At 41.8% G+C, this 12,656-nt stretch overlaps 1 protein-coding gene across 7 annotated transcripts in view; it reads left to right on the forward strand.

Moving 5' to 3' along the window:
* Positions 1-12,656, forward strand: part of cul2 (cullin 2) — a 76,494-nt gene that overhangs the window by 40,326 nt on the left and 23,512 nt on the right. For 4 of the 7 annotated variants that reach the window (XM_085987628.1, XM_085987624.1, XM_085987626.1 and 1 more), the window contains 5 exons: positions 2,051-2,147; positions 3,357-3,467; positions 3,562-3,736; positions 6,906-7,033; positions 12,446-12,553. In XM_085987628.1, the coding sequence (XP_085843754.1) occupies positions 2,051-2,147; positions 3,357-3,467; positions 3,562-3,736; positions 6,906-7,033; positions 12,446-12,553 (619 nt within the window). The remainder of the gene's footprint in view (positions 1-2,050; positions 2,148-3,356; positions 3,468-3,561; positions 3,737-6,905; positions 7,034-12,445; positions 12,554-12,656) is intronic. The other 3 variants (XM_085987627.1, XM_085987630.1, XM_085987629.1) reach the window with 3 other exon arrangements.

Below are 12,656 nucleotides of genomic sequence, written 5' to 3' on the forward strand. Positions count from 1 at the left end.
TAGCGTTACAGGAGGTTGCAGAAATAGAGTGGGACATCGCTGTGGAAGGAATATGCACAGAAGGATGATTTTGAGCTAATTCTATTGGAGGATGGGGAGCCATTGAAGCTCAGTGAACATAGACAGTGATGGATGAGCAGGACAAGCCGTGGGCAGTGGAATTTTGAATAAGTTTGACTTTATGTACGTCAGGCTGGCAAGAAGAGTGCTGAGCAAGTCAAATTTGGAGGTAGCAAAGGTGTGGATGAGGGCTTTAGGAAGTAAGTGGTCTTGGTGATAGCTAGAACATGGAGTTTGAAACTCAGGATACAGAGATTATACACTGCCAGGTTTAGCCTGAGTGAGCAGCTGAAAGGGCAATGGAGTCTGGAGCAACTGTATGGAGCTTGTCAATGTTAAGTTGGAGAAAGTTATGTCTGATCCACACCTTGATATTGAATGCAGTCCGACAGCACAATGGTAAGTCATGGAATGAATGGTGGTGGCAGAGAGATGGAGCTTGGTGTTGTCACATACATGTGGAAGCTGACTCCCATCTGTATCTATAAGGCTGTGAAGGGCAACAACTTTGGCATACTCTTGTTGCGACTGCGCTGAGGCGAGAGGAGCAGTCAATGCAGGAGGTGTGCTGTCTGTGTTGGGGCAAGCAGGAATAGAATCGTGAGGGTGGCGCATGAAGACAAACATGAAGAGGCAGTAGAGGAACATGCAGTCGTCGACCATGTGAGGGAAACCATTAATGATGTCAGTGATTATTTTGAAAGAAAGGTAGTTGTGTGGCCAAGAGTTGAGAGATAGAGAGAGGATTGAGAGCATAATGGTCAGCTTCAGAGAGATAAGGCTGGTAACGGCTGTATGGAGAAGCTAAAAGTGATCTGGGTCATGGCGGGTCCAAAGGAAGGCTTGGAGGCAATGTCGAGACTACCGTGTGAATAGTCTTGACCTTACAGAGATGAAAAAGAAAACCATGACTTGTCCACATATAGTGGGTGTATGCAGTTGGAGGGGAGGTGGATGTTTGTCATTCAGGAAAGGAATCTGGGATTATCCTTATTCTCCAGGATACCTGGAGTAATAGAAGGATTTGTTAGCAGAGGGAGGGAAAGGCAGTATTGTCGTCTCATTAATCCCTAGGGTTAGCTCTAAGTGGATATCGGAACTCCTCAATTTATTGAAACCCATTTAGAACTTGAAGAATACAGGACAGTGAATCAAAATGAATCAAAATGTCCTGTGTTTGCTAAAATGAAACCAATATGTGTTGGAGACTGAAAAAAGACAGCCTCTGATTCATCTAGAAACTGAAAGATCACACCAACACCATTGAAAAGAATGTTGTTGGGGAGACATTTACTTCACTCATGCTTGAAATCCAGAAGCTCTGTGGAGAAATCCTGTAAGTGGGAATATTTGGGAAAACAATTCTTGAAGTAACTTACCAAGGATAAATCGAAATATCTGCATTTATGTAGCATCCCATCATGTCATTTTGAAACATCTTGAAGCACTTCACATACAATGAATTACTATGAAGTGCAGTGACTTTTAGGCAAGCAAAGACAGCAAAACATTTTATGCCTAACAGTGAGATGAATGACTTGTTCGTTTATTTTGGTGGTGTTGGTTGAGGAAGAAATGTAGGGAGAACGGCCTGCTCTTTGAATAGTATGAGGGATCTTTAATGTCCAGCTGAACATGCAGATTGGTCCTCGGCTTAATGTTTCATCCGAAAGAAAGCAGCTCCCACAATATAGCCCTCTTTTTCAATGCCAGTGAAGTGTCAGCCTAGATTGTCTGCTCAGGTGCTGGATTGGGGCTTGAACACACAACTTTCCGACTCAGAGGTGGGAGTGATACCAAGCTGACATAGGATAGTTACTTCTTGGGCATTGTATGTTACTGGGTTTGCTTTAACCTTTAAAGATTAACTACAGCTATGCTTTTAGTAAATAGCGTCTCAAAATGAAAAATGCAGATTGAAACTAAATGAATTTTAAAAGAAGCTTGATACATTTTTCAACAAGCTTTCTTTCATTCCTTTGTAATGTAGTGATCGCTGTGGAGAGAACCCAAATCAAAAGGTAATCCATGGGGTTATCAACTCCTTTGTTCATGTTGAACAGTACAAGAAAAAGTTCCCCCTTAAGGTAAGAAAGTTTTGGAAATTGTATGTTGATAACAAAGAATATGTTTTTATCTCTGGGTAAGCTGAGGGTGTTGGGAAAAGTTCATTTAGTTTAAGCAAAGGAGAAGAAACTGTGCAATATTTGATGACAACTTGACATATATTGCAAAAGCCATAAAATGTCTATGTACAATCCAAAGTGTACACCTGATTTTATGTGGCTGCAGAAACTGAACGATTGCATTGGCTGTGAGATAGTTGACAGCACTTTAAGATACTGTAAGTATTGGTGTTGGTGGGAGAATGATTGGGGTAGATGCTAGGTACAGCCTGATATCTGGCAAATTTCCAGGCCAGCCCTTTTGAATTTTCAGTTCATGCACCATGAAACTGAAACAAAAATGTTTATGCACAAAGCTACTCAGATGTCAGGAGTAGCTGAGATATGTAATATTAATCATGTGTGATTAAAATACAACCTAAAAACAAGTAACCTACTGCTTAAACTGGATTCCCTTTTTACCACATTCTCTTACTTTTATTTCAATGTTACTTCTATTTTATTCTAGTATACTTGGTTCTGTGCTAACTTATCAATTTAAACACTTGATACACATTTCATTCCAAGCTTTCTGTTCATGCTTCTGTGCTGAAAGCCAAATAAAAATCTAAAGGCCAGTGTTTTTGTAGAGCAATTGAGATCTAGAATTCTGAAAAATGATCTAGTACGACCAGATCTATTTTTGCTGCAGCTTTGTCGAATCATGTCGAGACGCCCCACCACTGAAGAATTATCTAACTAGCAGCTCTCCAATGCTCCATGAGATAGTGCATCTATGACGCACCATTGATTAAAATATGGTCACGTGCTTACGTAATGAGCAACTTTCCACTTCTTTTGAATCAGTCGCTGTGACGCAAACATAATCAGCTATTTGACTTGTAGAAATGTATAATCATATTACTCACTGTGATTTTATAGAGTTTAAACTTGGCCCTTTTCATGGTACTTACATGTTTTTAAATTTTAGTTTCCTATGTCTCTGTCTTTCAGTAGTATTATCTATACCTGATTTAAAACAAAATCAATGGCAGATGTGTAACAAATTTTAAAATTAAAGTTAGGATTTATGGCTTCATTCAGCTTCACATTTTTAAATACCTAACCCTTGATCTTTTAAGGTTTTGTAGCCAATTCTTTCTTATTTAGCAATTGTCCTTCCAACTTCAGTTTTATCAGGATCTCTTTGAAGGTCCATTTCTAACGGAAACGGGAGAGTATTACAAACAAGAAGCTTCAAATTTACTTCAAGAGTCGAACTGCTCACAGTATATGGAAAAGGTATGTCGTAAAGTTGGTGTTTATTTTGAACAGTGTTCAATGATGGCCAGTTGGATCAAAGATTAGAATGCTCAGTGCAATTCTGTTACTGTAGGTTTTAGCAAGATTAAAAGATGAAGAAGTTCGATGCCGGAAATACTTGCATCCTAGCTCATATGCCAAAGTGATTCATGAATGCCAGCAACGAATGGTAGCAGACCACCTGCAATTTCTACACGGGGAATGCCAGAATATCATTAAGCAAGAAAGGAGAGAAGGTGAGAAATATGGTCAGTTTCTAGTTCATTATGCATAAACCTGTCTACCGAATCATTTTGTCATTGGTCTGTACAAAGTTGGAAAGGGGGATTTGTGCCTTCTCTCTGACTGCTACCAGATATCTAACCCCACTTTCCAGTCCAAGGCCCTTGAACAAATTGTCACCACGCAGCTCTGTCCTCACCTCTCCCAAAAGTACCTCTTTGAATCCATTTCTGCCCTACTCGGTCACAAATTATGTCCGCTGTGATTGTAGCGGTGACGCATTATCCCTCCGTATTAGATGTAGTCAGCTGCTTCCTTCTCTTTCACTAGCTCTCCTCCGTTGTCCACCTCCAAAGAACTGCTCTCACTTGGTTTCACTCTTGGCTGTCCCAGCAATGGCTTCTCGTCGCACCCCCACACAGTGACATCTGGAATATCCCAAGTTGCACTCTTGGCCTCTTCTCTTATCTCACTGTCCTCCCAAGACATCATCCACAGGCATGGGGTTAGTTTCCATATGTATGTTGACTACATCAAGCTTTACCTTTCCATCACCATCCTCAATTCCACAACTGTCTCTGCCTATCTGATATCAAGCTGTAGATGAGCCAGAACTTTCACCAGCTGAGTGTTGGGAAAACAGAATCCATTTTCTTCTGCTGGCACCAAAAACTCATAGTTTTGCCTCTGTATTCATTGCTCTCCCCAACTGCTTGCCCAAGCTGAACCAGGCAGTGTGTAGCTTTGGAGTCTTATTTGACGCTATGCTTCAGTCTGTATATCCTGTCCTTCACTGAGACCACTTACTTTCATCTCTATAACATTGCCTGTCTCTGCCCTATCTCACCCCCAACATTGCTGAAACCCTTATCCATGCTTCAGTTACCTCAATGCTCGATTCTTTTCCTATGTGTTCCTCATGGAACTCCCAAGCTCGAACACACAAACACCAACTCTTAAAAATTCTGCTGCCTTCATCTAGTCCTGCAGCAGGTTGCACTCATCTATTACCCCTGCACTTATCAGAGTCCAGTGGCTTCCTGTCCTCCAAGGCACTGAATTTAAAATCCCTGTCCTTGTTTACAAATTCTTTTCTGACCTGACCCCTATCTCTGTAACTTCCTCCAGCCACAAATCCCAGCTTACGCCTTTGTTTTTCACCTGTGCCTTTCTTTATGGAAATGCAAGTTGCTGTTACTGTTTGCATACCTTTGGTAACATGGGCAAATGAGTGCAGACAACTGCAAAAGACTATTGTTTCTCTAAGACTTCCAACCAAAGTCACCTGACCATCTTTAGTTCTTATTTTCTGTTGTTGACATCAAATCTTTCTGAACTGCTCATTTAGGGAAGGAATTCAAGAGTATGGAACCTAGGTGGCTGAAGGCATAGCCGCGAGTGGTGGGGCTAAGGGAGAGGGAGAGACGCACAAGAAGCTGGAGTCGAAGGAACAGAGAGCTCGGGGGAGGTGGGAGGATGTTATAGAGATAGGGTGGGACAAAGCCATGAAGGATGAGATTTAAACACAAGGATGAGCATTTTAAATTTGGGAGACTGGGAGCCAATTATGTGATCACTGTTTACGGGATCTTGATGTGTGCGCAAGATGGCTGTTGCGTTTGCCAGCAAAACATTGTTGCACTTCATGAGAGATGTGGTACAGTGCTAAGTAAGTGCAAACCGTTTATTCCAAAAAGGTACTATAATAACACAACTTATGTGGAGTGGAGTTATTGAAAGAAAATTCCCTCTCTCTCCCCTCCTTTAAGACACTCCTCAAAACCTACCTCTGTGACCAAATGTTTGGTCACCTGTCCTAATATCTCCTTATGTGGCTTGGTGTCAAATTTTGTTTGATAACGCTCCTGTGAAACACCTAGGGATGTTTTATGACGTTAAAGGCGCTATATAAATGTAGGCTGTTGTGAAACATATAAATTAATAAAAGTTAATATTTCATCTTTCTGAAATGCTTTGCACTTCTCTGTTGACACGCTCTTTCAATCAGCAGTATGTACAAGAACCACTAGGGTTCAAGGATCTCATGACATGAATATGCATCTCTGAACTTGGTCAAGTTGCCATCTACTTTGTTTACTGGCTAGACTTGTTAAACCAACAACTCCTTGAATTGATGAAACATCAGATTTGTTCCAGGTTTAAGGGCAAATGACTGGGCCAGTTGCATCCACAATTTGACAGTACAGACTGGAAGAAGCTGCAGCTTTATAATGCAGTTATAATCCAGTTGAAAGTAGTGTGTAAGGAGGTTGGCCTTGCAAAATGGTTTGAAAACCATATATTGAGTATCACTGTTAAGAATATTTGCACAATCTGAATTTGTGGGTTTGGTTCATCAGTGATGACCCCACAGTAAAATGGCCTGTCGACACTAATTCTCTAAGTTTACATATGAAGAATGGCCACTTGATGAAGTACTGGCAGGCTGGCAGTGCCCTTGGAGCTCCACCCTATGAGCCAGAGCTGCCCTAAAAATCAGCGTTGACCTGCCATTGGCGTATTGATTTCTGTTGCTAAACCTGTTCATCTGTTTGGATATTTGTTGGGATCAGAATTCCTCCATGCACTGATGAACCATAATTTGTGTTGGATTCAGGTTAGTGTTGAAAATTAATTTTTTTCTGTTCATCTCATTTGTGATAAATATACTTTAGAACAGAAAATGTGTACAAAATCCATCAAAACTTTTCCATTCTCGGGATGTGGGCATCGCTGGCAAGGCTGGCATTCATTATCCATCTCATGTTGCCCTGAGAAAGTAGTTATACAATCGAGTGGCTTGCTCGGCCACTTCAGAGGGCACTCAACCAGACTGGGTGAGACTGGCAGGTTTCCTTCCCTAAAGGACACTAATGAACCAGTTGGGGTTTTATGACAATCCGACAGCTTCATGGTCATTTTTTTAGCTGATAATTTTTTAATTCTCGATTTTTTTTTTTTTTTTTTTTAAACTGAACTCAAATTCTCAAACTGCCATGGTGGGATTTGAACTCTCGTTCTCTGGATTGTTAGTCCTGGCCTCTGGATTACCAGTAACATAACCATTACGGTACCATACACTTTTACAGTAGACTGGTATACTTCGCTACCTTTATTGTAAGGTCGCTGAACAAGCATACGCCAATAAAGATGTGTAATTTTCCCCTTTTTCCCCATATCCCTTTCACCTTCTAGCAGACATGGCAAATATATATACTCTGCTTCGTGCTGTCTCAAATGGTTTACCTCACATGATTCAGGAGCTTCAGAATCATATTCATGATGAGGGCCTTAGATCCATCAGTAACCTCTCTCAGGAAAACGTGAGTACTTCTCCGAGTTCCTTGTTCTTAATTTTGTGAAAATGAATAATCTGTTTGCTGTTTAGAGGCATTGCCGTTCGTCGAAAATAATGTACAATTTTCAGTCTTTGGAAGTGATAATCAGCAGAACATAGTGTGACATTAACACAGCTTTTGCATATGATTTCTGTGGTCACAGGTGAAATTTTGTTTCTTTTCCTTGGGTAGAAAAAAAACCTGTACAACAACCTCCTGCCGCCATGTTCACCTTCACTGTGTTATTCATGTGCCCTTGATTTATCAGTCAGTATTGACCAAAGTGAAGCAGGTGTGATCCATATAAGTTTTACTGTTTTTAAAAATTGAGGACTTTTTGAGCAGGCTGCAATGTCATAATGGGAGAGGGACTTTAGGCAGTGAGAGTAACTCCTAACAAATTACTTCACTCTGAATCAGAAGGCTGTGTGTTTTAGCTCCACTGAAGGGCTTCAACACATTCTCTAAACTGACACTTAAGAGCAGTACTGAGGGAGTGCTACATTGTCAGATGTGGCATCCTTCAAACGAAATGTTAAACCATCTGCCTGTTCTGATGGATGTAAAATTCCCACGGGATTTTTTCTAAAGAAGAGCTGGGAGTCGCCCCAGTGTCCTAGCCAACATTCATCCCTCAACCAACACCACCAAAACGGGTTAACTGGTCTTGCTGTTTGTGAAATGCTGCTGTGTGCAAATTGGCTGCACCATTTACCCCCCAAAAAACAACACTGATTCTCCTTCAAGAGTAATTTGTTGACTGTGAAGCACTTTGAGTTGTCCTGAGGACTTGAAAGGTGCTTTATCAACACAAGTTATAAGCAGGCTGCGAGCTGCCAGGGATTACTAGAGATGTGTTTTGTGATCACTTTGAAAGAGATGGGGTTATAAGGAAATCTTAGCATCGCTTCTGGAAAAGGAGGTCCTGTCTGATCAACTTGATGGAATTTTTTGAAGAAGTTACGAAGTTGGTGGATGGTGGAAGCTCAATCGATAACGTATATCTAAATTTTCAAAAAACCTTTATTAAAGTGGTGCTCAAAAGTAAGGTTGCGTCTTGTGGGATTGGTGGGCAGATACTGTATTGGATAAGCAACTTGTTGCATTCACGTAGACAGAATATAGTTATTAATGGTGGCAGCTCTACGTGGGGGCGGGGAATCCCCAGAGTAATTTGTGTTGGGGCCGTTGCTCTTCACCATCTTTATCAATGATCTGGGTGAAGGCATTGAGTGAACTATCTACATATTTGCAGATGGCAAGAAGATAAATAGAGTCATAGATTTATACAGCACAGAAAGAGGCCCTTCGGCCCCCGTGTCGTGCCGGCCATCAAGCCCTATCTATTCTAATCCCAATCCCATTTTCCAGCTCTTGGTCCGTAGCCTTGTATGCTGTGGCGTTTCTAGTGCTCATCTAAATGCTTCTTGAATGTTGTGAGGGTTCCTGCCTCTGCCACCTTTTCAGGCAGAGAGTTCCAGATTCCAACCACCCTCTGGGTGAAAAAGTTCTTCCTCAAATCCCCTCTAAACCTCCTGCCCTTTACCTTGAAACTATGCCCCCTGGTTATTGACCCCTCTACTAAGGGGAAAAGTTCCTTTCTATCTACCCCATCTATGCCCCTCATAATTTTGTACACCTCAATCAGGTCCCCCCTCAGCCTTCTCTGCTCTAAGGAAAACAACCCCAGCCTGTCCAGTCTCTCTTCATAGCTGAAGCACTCCAGCCCAGGTAACATCCTGGTGAATCTCCTCTGCACCCTCTCCAATGTAATCACATCCCTCCTATAGTGAGGTGACCAGAACTGCACACAGTATTCCAGCTGTGACCTAACTAGCTGTGTAGATGTAAGGATTTTAGCTTAAAAAAATAGATTACAGGAGAATGGGAAAGGCAATGGGCCCACGCCTGACTCTGATGGATATCTTTTAATATGGATAAGTGCAGCATGATGCAATTGTGTCGAGGCAGTTTCAAACCCATGCACAATATGCAGGGTTGCATGCTCAAGGCTGTTGAGTGGGAAGAGGACCTAGGGGTTATAGTGCCTGATTCATTGAAGGTCTGTGACCACAGTTGCAAAGCTATTGTGAAAGAGAATAGAGTGTTGCGATTTATTGCTCGGGCAATTAAATATAAAAATATTATGATGCCCTCACATGGTGAGGGATATTGAGACCCAGAAAAAGGTTCAAAGTGGTGGGTGGAGGGGAGCCTCAATTGATTAATATAGTTCCTTAGTTATCAGAACATGCTCAGTGAGCTTGGAGCTTTTTACTTTTAGAGAAGTGTACACTTTGCTTTCTGTAAGTTGCACCATTCTGGGAAGGGACATGCTCAATGGACCATCTGATCTTTTCCTATCCTTGTTTGTAAGTTCTTCCTTTTAGAGATTTAGAAGCTGATTGAGAACATTAAGTGAACCATCATCAGGATTTGTTTCACTCATTTTCCTGCAGGAAATTTGGAGAAAGTGTTACTTTAGGAAGATATGTATCACTGTGTGTGTGTATATATTATGGGAATGAAAACTTCATCGCAGCCTTACAGTTTCCAGGAATAACCCGGATAAGCTACAATAGGATCTGGAACTGGCCAAGCAGCAGCTCTGAACCATTCACCAAACAGTTGCCAGCTACATTTGTACCAACCTCACCATCTCGCAGGGACCCTTCTTGTACGGTTACGTACAGGAGGGTACCCCAGACGTGAAGATTTGTATGAATCATTTCTGCAAACACCTGCTCAAGGCCTTTGTCCGCTCGACCAAGAACAAACAGTCTAAGTGCTCATGGACCTGCATGTAGTGGCGCTTCTTAGTTTCCAAACAGGCAGCCACTGAGCTGTGGGGCTTTTAACAACGAGTAGACGCGTGTCGAAATAAAACGTTCCCAAACGTAGCTTTGTCTTTTAAACTGTTTACTATAACACTTTACGAACAGAATTACAAAGCAAACACGTATAAACGAACACGCGTCTACTCGTTGTTAAAAGCCCCACAGCTCAGTGGCTGCCTGTTTGGAAACTAAGAAGCGCCACTACACTGCAGAACATTCTTTTTTTAGGTGTCAGCTGTGGCTCAGTGGGAGCACTCTTGCCTCTGAGTCAGAAGGTTGTGGTTTCAAGTCCCACGCCAGAGGCTTGAGCACCAAATCTAGGCTGACACTACAGTGCCGTACTGAGGGAGATGCCATCTTTCAGATGAGATGTTAAACCGAGGCCCCGTCTGTAGAAGATTCCATGCCATTATTTCGAAGGAGAGTGGGGGAGGTCTCCCCGGTGTCCTGGCCAATATTTATTCCTCAACCAACCTCACTAAAACAGATTACCTGTTCATGTATCCCATTGCTGTTTGTGGAACCTTGCTATGCGCAAATTAGCTGCTGCGTTTCCTACATTGCATCAGTGACTACACTTCAAAAACACTTAATTGGCTGTAAAGCACTTTGGGACGTCCTGAGGTCGTGAAGCGCTATATAAACGCAAATCTTTTTTTTTTAACTAATTACATGACCGGATCATCATTCAGATTTTCTCAATTTTTAAAAGAGCTCTATTTCCAATCGGTCTCGCGATGTCTAAAAGCTTTGTTATTGACTATGGTTTGTCAGGAGTTGGCTCTCTGACTGTCCAGTGAACCCCCTCTTGTATTATGATGCCACAGCAGCATATTACATAAAATTCTGTGATATCCCTGGATTAACAAACTGAGAAATTTGGTGACACGAGTGATTATAATTAATAGGTGTGGTCAGCTGGAATAGTTTAAATGTTGTTATTATAAAATGAGAAGCACTGTCAAAAAAAAAAAGTAAGTTGTCTGATTCTAGAAAATGGTCCCTATCCCTGAGAGGTGACTGGATGGAGGAGATGGTGGTGGTTCGGACAGTTCATCTTTCTGAATGCCTCTAGACAATTTTTCCTGTAGAAAGGCAAAAAAAAAGAACCAAGTACAGTAGCTGACAGCTCCGTTTGTAGCTTGTTAGAAGGGTAGGGAAAACATCCAGGATTGAGACCAGGTAAAGTAACGTGTTCCTATTTGTTAAAAAAGCGTTGTTGCAGCGGCGTTCGAAACTTTAGCCCGAGCTATTCTAGTAGGATCTCAGCAAGATTATGTAGTTTTATTTAAAAGGGAGCAACTGCCTGTTTTTCTGAAGGGAAATGGGAGAAAGAATGAGCAAGACTGAAAGACAAATATATACAGAAATGACAAATAAAAGTGTGAGAGAACCATAGAGAAAGACTTGCATTTATATAGCGCCTTTCATGACCACTGGACGTCCCAAAGCACTTTACAGCCAATGAAGTACTTTTTGAAGTGTAGTCACTGTTGTGATGTAGGAAATGCAGGAGCCAATTTGCGCATAGCAAGCTCCCACAAACAACAATGTGTTAATGACCAGATAATCTGTTTTTAGTGATGTTGATTGAGAGATAAATATTGGCTAGGACACCAGGGATAACTCTTCTTTGAAATAGTGCTATAGGAACTTTTACATCCACCTGAGGGGGCAGACGGGGCCTCGGTTTAACGTTTCATCCGAAAGACTGCACCTCTGACAGTGCAGCGCTCCCTCAGCACTGCACTGGAGTGTCAGCTGAGATGTTTGCGCTCTGGAGTGGGACTTGAACCCACAACCTTCTGATTCAGAGGCGAGGGTGCTACCTATTGAGCCACAGCTGACACTGAGAGAGGGAGCGAACAGGGAGACAAATAGAAATATAGAAAGAATTAGAACGTGGCAGATAAGCAGAAACGTAAGAGGGATCTTTTAATGTTTTACCTGTAAGCAATGCCACAGGAGATCACCTAATTTAATCTTAATACAAAGCACACTGCAAGTCTGCAATACTGATTGGTAAATACTTTTACAGTAATTTGTTCAGTTTTTCCCTTGCTTGCTCTGAAGGGAATGAGTCTTGCTGCGGTACAGTTATTTTGGATGTCAGAGCTTCATGTACATTGCCCAAATAGTAGTTTTTCAAGTTTGCAGCCTGCTTGACTACAAGGATCATCCCAGCAGAGCCTCAGCACATCGTGACCTGACGTCCGTGCATGCATTCTTTCCACCAGAACAGTGGATAAGAATCGGGAGTGAGGACCCTGACTAATCTTCCTTCTTGCTCCCCTCATACCCACCAACTGAAAAAGAAAACAAGAGATGGAGCCTGGGACTTTACTGGTCTGTGGTGTTGCTAAATGCCTCACGACGGATGTATTTACCCAGCCGGGCATTGGCGGAGTTCGCATTCGTTTCCCTGAACTCAATTGCCACATCCTGTCCAACGTTAGTAATTTCAGACTGGCCTTCAGACAGGTGGTTCTGCAGTCCAGATTGAGATTTTATCTTTTTTATCTGGGTTAATATTTATTTTTTCTCTTGTCTTTTTGATCAGATGCCTACACAGTTTGTGGAATCTGTTCTTGAAGTTCACAGTAAATTTCTTCAACTCATCAGTTCAGTCCTTAATGGTGATCAGCATTTTATGAGTGCACTTGATAAGGTAAGTTACTTTAAATAAAACTAAAATATTTTTTAAGGCTTGTGTCTCTGCTTCTTGTGACCATTACTAGACCTGATATATGTGTGATTCTACACTCCTGGTG

The sequence above is a fragment of the Somniosus microcephalus genome, chromosome 5 (genome assembly GCF_052327205.1).
Source record: "Somniosus microcephalus isolate GS21.2 chromosome 5, FLI_Smic_1.0, whole genome shotgun sequence".
In the NCBI taxonomy this organism is placed as follows: Eukaryota; Metazoa; Chordata; class Chondrichthyes; order Squaliformes; family Somniosidae; genus Somniosus; species Somniosus microcephalus.